This window comes from Homarus americanus, unplaced genomic scaffold (assembly GCF_018991925.1).
Source record: "Homarus americanus isolate GMGI-L3 unplaced genomic scaffold, GMGI_Hamer_2.0 scaffold46197, whole genome shotgun sequence".
NCBI classification, from domain to species: domain Eukaryota; kingdom Metazoa; phylum Arthropoda; class Malacostraca; order Decapoda; family Nephropidae; genus Homarus; species Homarus americanus.
Genome location: NW_024723050.1, coordinates 1,276,809 through 1,295,182, shown reverse-complemented (window position 1 = coordinate 1,295,182; position 18,374 = coordinate 1,276,809). Strand labels below are relative to the sequence as shown.

The 18,374-nt window shown below is 40.3% G+C and overlaps 1 protein-coding gene across 1 annotated transcript; it reads left to right on the top strand.

Moving 5' to 3' along the window:
* Nucleotides 1-3,986: 3,986 nt before the first annotated feature.
* On the top strand, nt 3,987-16,166 carry LOC121863239 (NADH-quinone oxidoreductase subunit B 2-like). Its single transcript, XM_042361748.1, has 4 exons — nt 3,987-4,093; nt 7,978-8,174; nt 10,669-10,860; nt 15,630-16,166. Exons 1-4 carry the CDS (start codon nt 4,003-4,005, stop codon nt 15,849-15,851), a joined length of 702 nt encoding a protein of 233 aa, XP_042217682.1. The 5' UTR covers nt 3,987-4,002; the 3' UTR covers nt 15,852-16,166.
* Nucleotides 16,167-18,374: the final 2,208 nt, after the last annotated feature.

The following is an 18,374-nucleotide window of genomic DNA, read 5'->3' as shown; positions in this document are numbered from 1 at the left end:
ATCAACCCACGCCTACCCCCGCCTTATAAGACCTGACACCGCTGTGACCAGCCTCTTTCTACTAACTGCCACCAGCAAGCAACACCTCCTCCTCCGCGCCAGCCTGGCGGCTCCCGCTTCCGTCGGCGACCTAGGCGTCCCTCAAGTTGCGTGTCCCTCCTCTTGGCACCCTCACCACCCAGCTCTCTCTACTCAACGCTTGTTACCATGCTGCCTACCCAGCAACAAGCTGCATTGTACATCCAATACAATATGTATACAGTGAGCACATTGTGAGTTTCCTTTCTCCACCCCATCCTGAGTGTGAACCAATATCTCATAACCCCACAAGGGCTTGTGTACAGGTACTAGGCACCCCTCCCCGACCTTATTGGCTAAGGGAGGCGGCCAGGCTGAAGCGTATTTATACGATTCTCTAGGATCAGAGAAGCGAGGTGCAAAATGAGCGGCGCCATCACCGCGCAGTCCATGAGTGAGAGTGTAGTGGATTCCTCCCCTACAAGCACCGAACCTTCTCGAATTCCCCAGCCTACGCCTCCAGCGCCGCCCACGGAGCAGGGGTCAACTATCTACCCACTCCTACCCCCGCCCTATAAGGCCTGACACCGCTGTGGCCACCCTCTTTTCTACCCAGCGCCACCAGCAAGCAACACCTCCTCCGCGCCAGCCTGGCGGCTCCCGCTCCCGCCAGCGACCTAGGCGTCCCTCAAGCCGCGTGCCCTCACTCTGGGCACCCTCACCACCCAGCTCTCTCTACACAACGCTTATTACCATGCTACCTACCCAGCAACAAGCTGCATTGTACATCCAATACAATATGTATACAGTGAGCACATAGTGAGTTTTCTTTCTCCATCCCATCCTGAGTGTGAACCAATATCTCATAACCCCACAAGAGGCCTGGTCTGTGGAACTCGCTGCTGATTGGCTGGTATCGGATGGCAAGTGATCGGTCAGCAGTTGTACACGCAGGTCCGCGAGTGAGGCCTGGTCTGTGGAAGTCGCTGCTGATTGGTTGGTAAGCGAACGGCAAGTGATCAGTCAGCAGTTGTAGGGGAGAGTATCCACTACAATAGTATTGTACTGTAGAACATGCAACACATTTAAATAAAAATAAAATGTTTTGTAGTCTGCAAGACCATTTATAAATATTTTATAAAGTACTTATAAAGTGCACCTCAGCTACCCTGAGAGATTAGAGCGCCTGAACTTGCCTAGCTTATATTACAGACGGGCAAGGGGTGATCTAGTTGAGGTGTATAAGTATCTCAGGGGGCACCACTCAGTCGAGTGTCCTTACTTTGAGCTGGCGGACGCTCGCCCCACAAGGGGTCACAGCCACTAGCGTAGCTAGGGGGCGGTCCGCCCCGGGCCACTTTTGGGGGGGCGGCACTTTTGGGTCTGCTCATCACCCATATCTGCAGCTACTGGAGACGTTAATCCATCCCTTTGTATCGGCGGCAAGTTAATCCTTGTCGTGTCTGACCTAACACCTGACCCACATCATCACGGCCACGTCATGAGCTACACCCTTGCTATGAGGCCCCCCGCCACACACACAACCTGTAACCTGTTGAGGATTAAGGAAACAACTTCAAACAAGTACGCCAGTGAGCTCATGTGGTGTGGGTCAGGTGTTAGGTCAGACACGACGAGGATTAACTTGCCGCCGATACAAAGGGAAGAATTAACGTCTCCAGTAGCTGCAAAACCATGCAGTCTCGGGTCATATAAGTTCATGTACAGCCGACCAATCCACCAGTTACAAGCAATTCACTTCAGTTCTGCACAAGTCTCCATCGTGACAAGACGAGGGGAGGCTAGACGACTTTTAAGTTCTCTTGTGTTTTCGATCCAGTTATTTACTTCGTTGGAAGACATAATACTATAAGGTAAGAAATATTAAAGTATTGGTTAAAAAATATTGATGTGACTTTTGCTGCGGTACTGAGATTAAATATTAAGATTTTGTTTCACAGCATTGCGATTTTATACTAAGACACTATCCTCACTGGGGTACAGACAAAAGCCCCCCCGACAAAAGCCACCCAGACAAAAGCCCCCCAGACGAAAGCCACCCAGACAAAAGCCCCCTACTTTGATCGGGGTGGCTTTTGTCTGACAACAGTAAGGCAAACTATTTAATATATATATATATATATATATATATATATATATATATATATATATATATATATATATATATATATATATATATATATATATATATATATATATAAGAGTGAGTCACTGTGCAATATGTATTTTTGTAGGGTCACGGGGGGGCGGCGGCAAACTCAAGGGCCGCCCCGGGCGGCACACACTCTAGCTACGCCACTGGTCACAGCTCAAGATTGAAGAAGCCTCAAGTCCAGAAAACTGTGAGGGCAAACTTTTTCGGAGCGAGGGTTGTAAACTCTTGGAACCAGTGCCGGAAATAGACCTGTGGAGGCCCATGGGCAGCCTCTTTGTGGAGGCCTCCCCTCATTATAACTACCCAAGAGGGTGGGGTGGCGAGTGAAGTGAGCCTAAACATCTGGGAGTTCCGAGTTTTGAAATTTTAACACTTCTTTGGAGAATTTTGAAGCCATATGCAGTTATATTGAGGAAATTTGAACATTGAGAAATTTTTAATTAACTGCATATTTATTGATAGTGTACAAATCCCCAACACACACACACACACACACACACACAAAAGTGAGACATGACTGGAGTCATTCATGTGGTTTCAAGTCGACCAGCCCTGATATAGCTACTACCGCACATGTGGAGGCCCCCAGATTGTGGAGGCCCCTGGGCAGCTGCCCACTTTGCCCACTCCTGAATCCGGCCCAGCTAGGAACAATCTACCAGAGAGTGTTTGCCAACAGTGCGTGACAGAGACGTGACCGACCGCCCAAGCGGCTAACGAGCCGATCAGTGGCGAAGAGGATAAAAGTCTAAAAGTTATGATGTGTGTACAAATTAAATTCACTGGCATGGATATGTTGTGATTGAAGAGGAGAATGACTTGAGACTTAAAAATGTGTCTTTGAACCTAATTATATAAAAAATATATTGTATTTTTTTCTTGTGACATTGCTTGTGATCACCAATAGGTTGACCTTAGCTGAAGTACATGAATTGTACAGTAGGGGGTATGATCAGGGCCGGATTTACCAATAGACCAAGTAGGCCATTGGCCTAGGGCCCACCGAAACTAATTTGTCGCGCAGCGTGCAAGCGTATAACCTTGTTTCAAGTGTACACCGAATATTTCATAATATAATATATTCACAACCATAAGGGCCCCTGTACAATAAGTATAGGGCCTGGAGTATGGGGCCCCTGTACAATAAGTATAGGCCCGCAGTGGTCTTCAACTGGTGGGCCATGGGGTGGTTCTCAGGTGGGCCACGGACTGGGCCCTATAGTAAAAGTGAAGAAAATAAGATAAAATAAAGTAATAAAAAAAATATATATACAGTTTTTAAATGTCCGTGTCCCACCATCTATCTATCTATCTATCTATACATACATATACCTGTATACTGGAGAGAGAGAGAGAGAGAGAGAGTAAAGTTCAAGAAACCTTCAGCGCCTTGACGTGTGAAGGACAGGATCGTTTCACGTTCAGTACGTGTCAGGGTTACCATTGGTTTGCTGACCGCTCGCTCAGCCAGTAAGTCATTGAAACATGCAAACATTTCTCTAAATTTGGGGGCCCACTGATGAGTTTGGCCTGGGGCCCACAAGTAGGCAAATCCGGCCCTGGGTATGATTATATAGGAAATCCCTCAACTTGATCATAGGGGGAGGTATCCCCCAGGATCTATGCTCTTGTGTACAGTAATAATTATTGTATAATAAATAAATCTAAAGGAAATCTGGAAATCTTGAGCCATAGATATATATCGCGGCCATCGCTAAATATTCACTTTCTATCATAGTTTACCCTTAAAAGATAAAGAAAATTGTTCTTCTTGGAGACGCCTGGCCACTAGATGGCGGGCCAATCGTATGCGCGCTTCCTCCTATATACTTTCCTTGGCAGTAGAACACTGCTCAGTGGAAGGCCGAAGATACTTGTATTTGATGATGGCACTCTCTGGTAAGTGTTTTTCTACGGAATTTGCAATTTAAAGGTTACCTTCAAATATATATACAGTAAAGATATGTACTTCTGTGGTTTAAGTGAATCGCTGATACTATGGAAGCTCTGTAGATGTGAAGGACTCGGTGACCGGACATCAGCTGAGTGGGTTGTAAGGTAGTTTGTTTATAAATGTAAATAGAGAGGGAATTGATATATATTTATATTTTTGTTACGGGGAATAGCCCACCCGGGCACCGATCACTGACCCACATCGGGGCCGGGGGGGAGGGGAAATATAATAATAATAATAATAATAATAATAATTATTATTATTATTATAATAATAAAATACTAAAAATAATATACAAATAATAATAATAATAACCATAAATAAGTACAAAAACGAAAAAAAAATCAAGAATGGGAAACGATATACATTATGTATGTTGTGTTGTCACATTAAGAGAAAAGATTGAGACCCTGCAATTGTGTGTAAATGAGGCAGAAAGACAGATCAGCAACCTGGGACTTGGTCACAATTTTCGTGATGCCATATGGCAGCAGGGTCTCCCATTAGACAACGCATTATGCTTCCAATATCTGATCTATATACACGGCTCACATTTCAGATTTGCACTTGAAAATAAAAAATTGTTTAAATCATGGGAATGCTAACTTTATATTTATCTAGTACTCCATTATTTAACGCCAGCAAACTTGATCATTCGTATTTAGTATATTTACGTTCGGTAATTGTGCAAATTACAGCAACCAAAGAATTCCGGAAATTCACTTCACTCAATCGATAGAACTATTTTTTTCTAATATCAATTTCTTTTATTCACTTCTGTCTCAAATTTATAATAATGAAATTATTGAAGTTTGAAAAGAAAATCCGAGCTCCTGTTGCCCGGAGTAAGGTAAGAAATACTGTAACGGCTATTTATATTATTGTGGAGGCTGACCATGCGACTCTGGGTAATTACCTTGCATATGGCCCTAGCCGGGGCTGGTTTAGTTTGGCTAGGGCCACTGGGGGTCCAGGGGCGGGGCCACTGTGGGTCAGGGGGCGGAGCCCCGGTTAGGTAAGGTTTAGTTTGGTTGTACAGTATTGTATAATCCACATATCACTTTTTTTTTTTGCTCTCCCCCCACCCAAAACCCCGAATTCCCACGCTCTCCCCCTGTATTGGTATTATTATAGGGAGGAGGCGGAAGCTAAATCACAAATGAGTCATTTCCGACAAAAACAATGGTCAGATTTGAACTAATCACACCAAAACCCATCAGAAAACCATCTTTTTTTTTTAATTCCATGGTTGCTCTAATCTGCATACAGTATTTACCAAATATCTAAAGGTTCTCACAGATGACATTCTGGAAGAGGCTTATTTATCTTGTGTCCAGCTCTTGAATTTCATGCAAGGCAGTTGTAATGGTAAAGATTTTGAAATGGTCAACCATGGAACTCTATAATGATTTGTATTTAGGAAAATAGAGCAAAAAAAAAAAAGAATATTTTCCTCTTGGGACATACCATTTTTCCAGAAATCTGTACAGTATGTTCAAATAATTTTTTTAATTTTCGATTTCACTTAAAAATGCAATTTTGATCACACAAAGTAGGGAGGGCTCTGAAAACACAAAAAACTAATGAAACCAAACATAACATAACCTTTAAAGAAAACTTCAAAGAGTGTACAGTACTCTTGAAGAACAGGTGCCTGGATTAAAGAGCTGCATAAGGAAACTTTTTAGTAGAAAAAAATTTGGTAAAATTGCCGATTACAGCAACGAAAGAATGTGATATAAAAAATGTTTTTTTCTGGTTTTTGATGCGATTGGTTCAAATCTGACATTCGTTTTTATCGGAAATCACTTGTTTTGGATTTGGCCCCACCCTCTAATAATAATAATGGAGGAAAGCGTGGGAATTTGAGGTTCTGGGTGGGGGAGAGCCATGAGTTATTTGCGGTAGAAGTAAATTCCAAAATTGTCCAAATCGCAAAAAGAAAACACCAGAAGAACATATTTTGCAACAGAAATTCTGTTATTTACGAAAAAATTGTAGAAATAATAGTTCTAACGATTGTGTGTTCTGAATTCCGGGTAATCTGTGCTTGCTAACTTATACAATATAACCAAATTAAACCATACCTAGTCCCCTAGCCAGGGGCTCCGCCCCCAGAACCCCGGCGGCCAGACCCCCAGGCACTATGTAATAACCCAGAGTTGCGTGGGCAGCTTCCACGAGAATATAAACAGTTGCAAAGTATTTCTTACCTTACTCCGAAAGTGAACTTACGAACACACACAATTTGAGCAACAGCGTAGGGGCAACAGGAGCTCTGATTTTATTCTTTTTAAAATTCAATAACTTCCTTATTATCAGTTTGCGATGGAAGTGTATTGTAAGAAAATTATCATAGAAAAAATAGTTCTATCGATTAAGTGGAGTGAATTTCAGGAATTCTGTGGTTGCTGTTTACTGCAATATTACTGAAAATTTCTGTTTATTAAAAAAATCTAGAAAATGGTGCAGGAAATAAATTGTTGCCAAACAAAATGATCATTTGTCACACGCAACATGATGTTTAAGTGGGCACACGTCAAGAGCGTCTGTAATTATTTACAGGAAAAACTAGGGACTAAACTCTGGATATGAAAAGTGACGTTCCTCTGCCCAATTGGATTTATTCTTGAAGTCAGAAATAATTTCTTCGGTCAATTTATGATAGCCAGGTTTCGAATTTTCCATAAAAATTAAGTTTTTCACATACAGTAGTTCAGACTATTCCAAGACACTTTTTGATTAATATTCGTCGATTGGCTGACCGCAGGTTTCCAGTTTTCATTATTACAGACACAATGACTATAAAAACAAAAAACAATACTTCATATCATTTCTTGTGCAAATCAATATTAAAAGAGTACTGTATTTCACAATTTTCTAGGTGTAAATTTCTGTATCCACCATGTTGCCAGAGTCCCCTCCTCCTCCTCTTTGTAACATGACAACCAATGACCTTCAAGTATCGTGTCATGTGACTTGGCTGGCCAATCATTCTGAAGCAGCCTTCCACTGCAATTTCGAATTTTGAAGGCTTGTAATGGTGTGTGATAAGTGTTCTCTCCCTTATTTAGCTGTTGTTGCCTCAGGTATCATGTTTATATTTTCGGTGGTGAAAACTGTTGAAAAATATCTGCTCAGATTTTTGCTCATTTCTCCGTCGTTATCCATTAGCTCACCGGTATCCGACTGTATTGGTCCAATCTTGTCTCATGTTTTTAGTTGATACATTTGGAAGAATCCCTTGGGGTTTGACTTTGCCTCCCTTGCTCCCTTCAGTTTATTATTCCTCTTTGCTTATCTTATCTTGGTCTTAACTTTACTAGCCAATACATTATAAAGTCTCGGAGGTAAACTTCACCACATTTTATTCTCCTACCTATAGCCTTCCTTTTGTCCAATAATATTCTTTAAATATCTATTTATCCTTTTGGGGTCATTGTTATTTGATTTGAATTTTCTGTATGATATATTCTGTCTTTGTGCATAAAGTAACTTATTATTTAAATTATGGAACTCGTCGACCTCAGATCTCGTGATCAGGTCAGGTCAGCTCCTCTGAATCACATAATATACAGTACAGTATAATGTACTGTACTTGTACTGTATATTTTGTTATTTAATGTGTTTAGGCAGGCAGACTCTACTAAGAGATGGCTTTTCAGTATGGACCTGACAGAGGTCACTTAATTCTTCCCCATACAGTGCAGTACAGTAGTTGTAAAATGGGATTTCTTGATACAATATTTAATTTTTGTGAATATGATTTATATAATTTTAAACTCTTGTCAATGGATTGTATAAAATTATCTGCTGTGTCTAATTCCAGTGTGGCGTGGAGGTGTGCCTCAGCTGGCAAGGGCTGTGGGTGGAGCCTTTGCAGTTTCATGCCGACATCAGAGTGCTGCACCTGAATCCAGTCCTGCTCCTGTAAAGTACAAGCCTTATTCACCTTTCCAGAATACCTCTAATGCAGCAGAGTATGCTGTGGCCAGACTTGATGATTTAGTTAATTGGGGGCGCAAGGTAGGTACTGTAGCATATTTAGTCGTGTGTGGATGTCAGTATGGAAAGGAGAAAGTTAATTAATTAATTATTGTGAATAAAACTAGTGATGAAAATAAGAACTGGTATATAAGGGAGATTGACAAATGATAGTAAGTTTGATATGAAAGAAAATGGGTGGAGTGAAGCATTTAAATTTTTTGCTAAGTTACACTTGTCTGGAATGACTAGATAATTTTTTTGCTCAAGGCTAAGAGTAAAGGAAACCCAAGGACTCCCAGACAGGGATGGATCCAGGGGGTGGGTACTGGGGATCTGGACCTCCATTCCATTTCATCAGAAAATTCCTATACCTGGTACTTTTTCTTTAATGCTGTATTGTACTCAGGCATTTTTGTATAGTAAAATTAATTAATATTGACCTTAGAATATCTCCTATTGTCAAATGCACATGGCTTCAAAATGGCCTCAAAATGTCCATGATATTGGTCATATTTCAAAAGAATTTCTGGGGGAAGCTTACAGCACCTCCTCCCCCAAAACCCCCCAGCTGGTTGGGTTCGCTGTCCTCACCATGTTCCCTCACTCACGACTTCTTGGAACCCTCCTTTTGATATTCCTGGATCTGCCCCTGCCAGACCTATTGTGGCTGGGACTAATCAAATATCAACTATATTCCTAAAACAGTGTTATTAAAAAGGGCACATGAAGAAGCTTCAGTTAACTGAAAGCTGGGAGGCAAACATACTTACATTCAACACTCATTGTAGCATGGTTGGATAGTTGTCTTGAGTGTTGATGAGCAATGACGAGTGATGAAAGATGTTTTGTTGGAAGCTGCTGCACAGCCCACAGCGAGTGGGAAGTGATGTTGACACACACTTGCAACACACAGTTCTTACTTGAAGGCACTTTTATATTATTCTATGTTATAGCTACTACAAAACACAAAACATTAAAAAATTTCTCAAAAGAACTATAAAATACTGAACAAAGGTCAAAGAACGTGCATCCATCATGATAGTTGGCAGGTAACCGACCACGAAACATGAGTCTTGAGACAAAGGTTACGCGTGAGTTGAGTTGCCAATTAAACAAATATGCAGTACAAAGTATTTTGTCCCGTCTGGACATTCAAAATACTATGCCGCAAAAATTAAGAACGTTGAGGAATGTCACCCAGGCTTTAAGGGTTAATATTGATAGACCATCATGCATTTCAACTGAAACTAAATGCTATAGTATTATTATTTGTAATTTTTGTAAGCCATGGTGACAACCTCAACCTTATGACTAAAATTCATTTTATAATCATCTTATATGGTGAATATAGCTTAAAACTGGAATACAATTTTTAATTGAATATTTAGGGTTGTCTTAAACACCAAGTCACCTTATCTGCTAGTTTAAATGGTACAATATGGAATACAGGACCACCCTATCCATTAACTCAAGCAGTAGTCCCTCTACCTTAGCTACAGACATCAAGTCAAGTCAAGGACCACCTTCACTACCAGCTGCTGAACTCCTTGGATATGAAGTTTGTCTCGCAAGTAAATAACATCTCAACGATTCTACAAAAAGAGCCAGTGAGGTGTGCCCCAGATTGCACCTGGATTACCCTTGGAGAGTGGAGTTAGGGGTTGTTACTGTGAGCCTGACTTAAGAGTACTGTACTGCTAAACTAGATGTGATCTGGGCAATGAGAAGAAGCTTTTCTTCATAATAACTCATCACATTCTCATGCGTTTGGCCAAATTTTTACTTATTGTTGTTATTTTGAATGACATGTGACAGGGCAGTGTGTGATCTTTGGACTGCTGTACAGATTTAGGAGGTTTACTGGGAAACTTAAAAAAGCCTGGGTTAAAAAATTCATGGTTCATTCCAAACTACTGAGTAGCTCTGTTATAAAATTGGTTTTCAGGATCAAACCCACATTTATGGCAGCACCAAGAGACTCTAAAACCTTCCCTGCTCCCATGGGTTAGTATGGAAGTTTTGTTGGGAATTGAAGCTTGGAGGACAGACAAGAGGCACTGGCTCCTGTAATTTCTTGGTTATACAGCCTTTTCCCTCTACTGATCATAAGGGGAAAACCTTTTCTTCCAAATAACCCCTTTTTAGAGTTTTATTGCACGGGGGAGGTTTGCTAATCACTGAAATCAGTCCAAGGCATTATGTCAAGGTCTTTTGGGTCCTGGACCTACTAATAATACTGAAGCTCCTTAGTTCTGGGCTTTACCCAAAAATGGGATCTCAGGATAATTGAAATACGTAGTACAGTACTGTAGTTCTATAATAGATAATTTTGATAAGCTTTTGTTTTAAATCAATGAGCCTTTATTTTGTATATGAATACTTGCTTCCATCATGCTTTTGTGTGCATGTGTGTTTTAATATGGGTAATTTGCTTTATTGGGATTGTCAGACAAGTTATTAATTGATTTTGTATACCTGTACATTAAATCTTTTTCCTAACAGGTTTTACTTGATTATTTTTTATTTTCTCCAGGGTTCACTATGGCCATTGACCTTTGGTTTGGCATGTTGTGCAGTGGAGATGATGCAGTGTGCAGCTGCCCGTTATGATATTGATCGTTTTGGTATCGTGTTTCGAGCATCTCCACGTCAGGCAGATGTCATTATTGTGGCTGGTACACTCACCAATAAGATGGCCCCAGCCTTGAGAAAAGTCTATGATCAGGTTAGTATTTTCACTCAAGAATAGTTACAGAAGTATTGTCATGACCCATGCCATATGTGAGTCTGTTTACATTTTTATCTGCCTGGTTTTTCCTAAATGAGTACCTGTGAATAATTCGGTAAGCTATACTGTTTACAAGTCCTTCTGACCCCTTGGGAGGTTAAGTTTCTGGGTGCTGGTGATGTTTTCTGGGAGTCTGAACTACCAGAGTCTGTAAATGCAGTTCTAATTAGTTAGAAACTCCATTTCTGTACAATAATAATCTAGAATAGTTTATCTAAAAGCTTGGTTAAATAAATATATTTAAAAAATTTAAAATCTATATAATATGGGCATGAATGAAGCTGTGTGTTTCAGCAAAGACTGGTATTTTCCACTCACATGGAGCTGTGGGGGATTAGTGGGTCTCATGTAACTGATCTGACATGACTCAATGTCAGGTGGAGGTAGGGTGGGGGATTAATGGTCTCAAATTGCTGACTTTCTGATGGAATGTCAGGTCACCCTTTCTTGGGTGGGGGATTAGTGGGTCTCATGACCTGAAGATGTCTTGAATAAACATGAAACCTACTATTTTTTAGGAAGATTGTGGTAATTACAAGCATAAATGAGCAAAGTTGTATCCCTCAACATAACATAACATTACATAACATATTAAAATATGGCATGAGAAAGCAGAAAGGTGTGGGTAATTAGAGAGATGGAGTGGAAATGAGTGTTGCTAAGTGCTCCTCAGCAGCTGATATTTAACTCGCTACTATGCAGTCACACACACGCAAATTTGTCATACAATAAGACCCTCACTCCTCATGCTTGCTGTCTTAATTCCCTTGGTGTGTGTGTGTATGTGTAATAATAATAATAATAATAATAATAATAATAATAATAAACGGTTTATTGAAAAAATTCTGCAGCCCGAAGGCTGAAAATATACATTGGACATAAATGACTTATTACATACATTGGTGGTTTAACAAAAGCCTTCATTAGAGAAAGGTAAAGGAACATACAGTGAACATACAGATTAATGTAGGTGTTGAACAGCAAACTCGTAGTGTAGTAACTCCCTCCCAGATGGCGTTAGGAGGAACTCACGTGGTGTAGTAGTTCCCTCAGATGGTGTTATGAGGGACCTGGCGTGGTGTAGTAATTCACTCGCAGATGGTGTTATGAGGGGCCTCACGTGGTGTAGTAATTCCCTCACAGATGGTGTTATGAGGGACCTCACGTGGTGTAGTAATTACCTCACAGATGGTGTTATGAGGGGCCTCACTGGTGTAGTAACTCCCTCACAGATGGTGTTATGAGGGGCATCACGTGGTGTAGTAATTCCCTCACAGATGGTGTTATGAGGGGCCTCACGTGGTGTAGTAATTCCCTCACAGATGGTGTTATGAGGGACCTCACGTGGTGTAGTAATTCCTCACAGATGGTGTTATGACATGGTGTAGTAACTCCCTCACAGATGGTGTTATGAGGGGCATCACGTGGTGTAGTAATTCCCTCACAGATGGTGTTATGAGGGGCCTGACGTGGTGTAGTAATTCCCTCACAGATGGTGTTATGAGGGACCTCACGTGGTGTAGTAATTCCCTCACAGATGGTGTGATGAGGGACTTGACGTGGTGTAGTAATTCCCTCACATATGGTGTTATGAGGGACATGTGGTGTAGTAATTCCCTCACAGATGGTGTTATATGAGTGAGGTTTGGTCTTAGGCCTTCCTATCGTAGACGGATTAACACATCGCTGGTTCTTGTTGGGTCTCACGGGCCGTTATCACTGGGTACCTGGGACCTCACTGTGTGAAGGTTAACTTGGGTACGACTGTTACTGTTGAGTTGTTCTCACTGACTTAAGCACTGTACACCACTGTTCACCTCTGTTTAACACTGGTTCCGTTCCTTTCCTAAGTGAAATTGTAACTTCTGGCGAGAACTTGTTGATATTCCGGTGGGGAGGAGGGTTCAGGGGAGGGGGTTGGTATGGGCCAACTTAACAGTTGACCTGGCTGCTCCGAGAGGAGCGCCAGGTACGTCTTGACCCTTCGGTGGTCAAGGATGTAGAGTGTGTGTGTGTGTGTGTGTGCTGAGAGTGGGGGAGTCAAACCTTTTTGGGGGATGAGGGGAGGGTTGTGCAGTCAGTTTTCTTCCCTCTAACTCACTCAAGTGTGGCTAATTGTGATAGGGAGATGAATTTGATACCATAATGATCCTTAATAAATTATCTACGAGACGTTTTCAAGAAAATATCCTTAAACGAAAAATGCCAATGTTATATAATGATGGGAATTCCATTCTTTTATATAAAAAAAATAAGTAATGTTGATCCCGGAGTCAATAAAATTATTTCTAATTTCGTTACACAGCATTTTTTATCAAAATAACCCTGAATACTTTATCTAAAAGTTTGGTTAAATAAATATATTTAAAAAAACAAAAGCTCTAATGATACAGGTGTGAATAGAGTTGTGTGTTACAGCAAAGAGTGTGATATTTTCCAAGAGTAAACGATGCAGCTCGTTGGAGCTGTAATTATTTATGTAAACACCCTTCACTCAGCTGACTGTATAATAATAATAATAATAATAATAATAATGGTTTCCCCTCGTGTAACGAGGATGGCTGGCCCTGGGGCCACCTAGGAGGGAATTTTGTTTAAGGTGTAGAAACTGTTGCCAACACAGCAACCACACCCTAAGGTAACGAGTTGCTTGACCCAGTGTCAAGGAATAGTCCAAGAAGAACAGACAACTCACCAACTGCACTGGCGAACCATTTTCCCAGAACACAATCCACAAATCAATTAACATCCAGGTTCCCAATTACTGCTGGAATTCTTGCAAGATGGCGATTAATTTTAGTACATGTAATTAACTTAATACATTTGGGCACAGGTTGGGATAATTTATGCGGTTGCTCAGCAGTTGTGGTTACAGTTGCCCTGGTTTATTCACTGATCATTTGTCTAAGTGCAAAAGTAGCCAAATCGAGCCATCGTGTATCATTAATTTTAAAATAGAAATTATAAAGTAAAATGTTATAAGACAATTGTTTAGTAGTGCTGTTAATGTGTGTGCTAGGTAAGTGTCTTGGCATTTCACCTCACCCCACCATCTGACTGTCACCTCATCGTATGCCTAGTTAGCTCAGCTCAGAATTACATTGATCTATTACTGTATTATTTAAATTGTTTAGTATTGTATATATATTTAAAGAAACATTTATATTTGCTCAGTAATTATAAATAAACCACAAGCAGAAAAATCCAGCATTACCCAAGCAGTTGGTCTTCCCACCCACGCACCAACCTTGTTAAAGCTTGTGGCTAAACATGATGCAGTCTTTCATAACGCCATGAACCCTTGTCCCCAGGCCCTCAGTAGAAAGGTTTGGAGTGATTTTCTCGCAATTTTCTCAGATTTTCTGGTGTATTATTTCATAATCGATATTTGCTATTTGCTCCCAGATCCGGAAATAAAAATTTGGGCAGATTTTTTATATTTTTTCCCCTCCCAGAAAATGCCCCTGATTTTCAACCACAGAACTTGTTCCCAAACCAGGAATTTATGGAATTTTCCAGAAAATTCCGGCTATTGGAGAGTTACGGGTTTGAGGGATTCCGGCCAAAAGAGATATTACTTGTATGTGCTTTTCTTGGGTAAATTCTACATGGGTGGGCTTCATGATTTGAGTGATTTGCAGGTTTTATAATTTCTGGTGTTTTGTTTCATCTTTCAAATATACAGTACAGTATATTGATTTACCTCAGTCTGTGTGTCTATCCATTCCGATTCCGAAAAATTCGGGAGATCATCATTCCAAATTTTATATGCATAAAAGAATATTTACAGTACTGTACTGGCTACTGGTAAGCACTGAAGGAGTGGGGTTTGACACAGTGTGTGCCTGTGGTGATGAGTCCTCCGTATCATGGTTGGGCAAAGAGAGTGTGTCTGTCTCTGTCTGTCTTGAGTTAAAGGATTCTCTGTTATATCACCTCTCATGACAGCTGTTCCATATCCACTTGAACTATGAACTATTGCAATTGAATTGTAGTATAAATCAGAAAAAGTTGACGTTGTATGGGAATTCTGTAACATCTAAAGTGGACACTAAACTGGAAGCTATGCAGTGCCACTGGGAACCCTAGGCTGTTAAATTGTTAATTTGTTGACTGCATGATCAATCAAACCCATGCTTAGGTATTACATGAGTCATCTACTTTGGGCATTAAGTCACGAAGACCTATATGACAGCTAATTTTTCTGTGGTCTTATTTCATAAGTACTGTATCTACATTCCAGCTACCTTGAATTATAGATGAATACAGTACTGTATTCGTCTTCAATAATCCTTATCTTATTACATTTTTTGGCTAATCCAATGTGGTGTTTAAAATTTCTTCATCTTGAGCATGAATATTCTATCAACAGTGGAAAATCAGCATTCACTTGGCTTTTGTCAGGAATTGCACTATACAGCATGCCCTGACAATTTGCGGATTTTTAATTCGCGATCCTCGATTATTCGCGGATGACACCCTGGATGTACCCTGAATGTCTGCAGGTACTTTTTAAAGTTGCCGGCATTCTCGCGGCCAGGACAGGGAGACATTCGTTCTATAGACAGTAATTTCTTTTACCTGTATTGTAAATATGTGTGTGTGTGTGTGCCATTTTAAGACCCAAGCCCCTGCAAATTTTAAGGGCATACTGTACTTGGTATTTATTCTTATATATTTCACTGAAATACTCTCCCTACTTCCAGATGCCTGAGCCAAGGTGGGTCATCTCAATGGGTTCATGTGCCAATGGTGGTGGATATTATCACTATTCTTACTCAGTTGTCCGGGGATGTGATCGCATAATCCCGGTTGACCTGTACGTGCCAGGTTGCCCGCCCACAGCTGAGGCCCTCCTTTATTCTCTCCTGCAGCTCCAGCGTAAAGTAAAGAAGATGAAGACTCTGCAGATGTGGTACAGAAAGTGATTTATTCCTATGTTCACTTATACCTTATTTTTTAAACTCAACATTGAAATGAGGGAATCCTCTAGAATTTTTTTTTTTATCATACAGCATTATAATAATTGGTAAATATCTTGCAACTGTGAGGTCTGTTAGTTGTTTTAATGGCCAATCATCTACCATTGATTAATCTTTTTTTTTTTTTTATATACTTCTCATTATCGTAAATAATGTTGGTTTTTCTTACTGTACAGAGTAAAATTATTTATACTTAAGAGAACCTTTACATGTAATGGCAACACTGTGTCGAATGTAAATAAAGTACTGGTATATATTAATGATGAGTTTATTATTTCATATTCCTTTTATATCAGGCTACACACTCGGGCACACTACTGTGTCTAGAAACAATGGATCATTTGGATAAAAACTTTTTGAACATTTACACATATCCTCATCTTGTAATCTTTTTGTGGGTGAGGGCTACACAAAACTATGAATGCTTAAAAGTATAGGGCTTACTGGGTAAATTAGGTGAGTGACCAAAACCTTTAGAGATCTGACAAATGAACCCCTGCCCTAAATCGGGTTGAAGTACGTACAACCAAAAAATAAATGTAATTTACACAATCAAGAATCCCAGGTGCACCACCACCAAAATTGATATAACACACTCTCTAAACTAGGGACCCAAGGGATGTAGCAGATGAAATTTATAAACCTGAGGCCAGATAGAGGAGAAGTATCCTCACTTGCTGACACAAAAGTGGGAAGAACAGAGGAGGCTTTAGATCATGTTGAAGCGGAGGAAAACCAATTCCGCTTAGTCAAAAAGAAGCACTAAAATTGTAATAGCACTAATCAGTTTATGCTTCTCCAAGACTTGCAGTAAATAGGAGGAAAGATGCAGATCTCACCTTGACCCTTCACTACAGAATGCTACTTTACATACAGTACAGTATTTGATTTGGCTAATGCCAAAAATTTTATTCAGCACAGAGACCCCATTCACCATGGGCTAAGAGTACCAATACATGGTGAAGCATCTGTTCTTTCTTGCAGGATGTACAGTACTATATACCAAATGATAAACTACATAGAAAAGTATTGAATGAAAGGATTCATCATCTCGCATCCATTCATATGGTAACACCATAAACCACCGAGATGGAGCTTGCACCCAAATGTTCATGTTCCAGGAATATATTTCACAGAGATGGAACAGCAGAGTCTGGATATGACAAAAAATGCATCTCATGAAACCTGCAGGTTAATATGGAGTGGTGTTTACCTTGAATATTCCATCTTTACCAACAGATCATGATATGGAAAAGTTCAAGTACAATACCTAAGTCTGGTTGATAAATTGACAACAGTTGCAGAAATAAAAACTCTTACCTCCAAAAAACAGAGCTTCAGAAAACACCTTTCTTACAATTCATTCACAATAAACCATCCTGCAAGAGAAGGAAAAGAGCTCCACCCAAAAAATCTGCCTTCCTCAGTGGGAAGACCTTCCAACTAATAAGATTCCACAATAAACTTACTACTGAAACTCCAGAAGCCTGGACTTCTCCCTGTTTACTAAAGAGTATTTCCTAATAAAATAATGCTCAACACTCACTCATTATTAAGTGCACCAAATTTGTAGAAGACCCCAAAATTAGCCAGTCCTCTAGAATTCAGTGGTTCTCCAACTTTTTCGAGTGTGACTCAATTTTAAATATCTCAGAAATATTGCAAGCCATCGATTCAAATTAAAAAAATTAACTCTAATTAAATATGTTGTCATATTTGCATGCTACAAAATTTTTTAATGAAGCTAATGCGAGCCATGATTCTGCTTTTCATTTACCAATTTCTCAATGAGTGACTTTGTCATGGTCACGTTGACTGCTAGTCTGTTTTAACACTAATGATTCTTATTATACTCCACGAACGCAAAACATGAGTGGGCTAGCTATCCCCTAGAAGAAGCGTGTTTTTCCCATTCGATGTTTACAGTCATGATCCCTCCCAGTAAGTCCCGCCTTCGAACACAATTGTCAATGCGTTTATTCCACTTCTAGCGAGCTCAATCTTGGATTAGTTTATGTGAATCAAATCAAGTAATTTGCCAGACCTTTGTCAACTGAGGGTCATCCTTGAATGAGTAACAGTTGGTTTGTTTGTAATTTCTGTCATTGAGTGAGTAGCGATCACTGGCAACTCAGGGGTATATATACCATGGGCGGGCAGAGAGAGACGTCCTCCGTCACGTCATCTCCCATTTGTCCCCATGTATGTAGCAGTGTTTTATAGCCATTCAGTTTGATTCAGTCATTGTAGTGAATTATCAATGTTCATCATTATCAGTGTTGTAACAGCAGAATTGTCATTCACCCAGTGTAGTAAGTAATATAAAGTAAATGTCGTCTGTCGTTGCCAGACAAGAGATTTGTTGTGATGGTATTGTCATCATGCTTCCCAGTCCCTTGTCTCCATCCTCTGTCATGTCATCTCCCGTTTGTCTCCAGATCCAATTTGTGGTTCTCGGATCACCCCACG

Coding starts and splice junctions, on each gene's coding strand:
- LOC121863239 (XM_042361748.1), top strand. CDS start 4,003: ATGCGCGCTTCCTCCTATATACTTTCCTTGGCAGTAGAACACTGCTCA. Junction 8,175..10,668: donor TAGTTAATTGGGGGCGCAAG/GTAGGTACTGTA, acceptor TATTTTCTCCAG/GGTTCACTATGGCCATTGAC. Junction 10,861..15,629: donor TGAGAAAAGTCTATGATCAG/GTTAGTATTTTC, acceptor CCCTACTTCCAG/ATGCCTGAGCCAAGGTGGGT.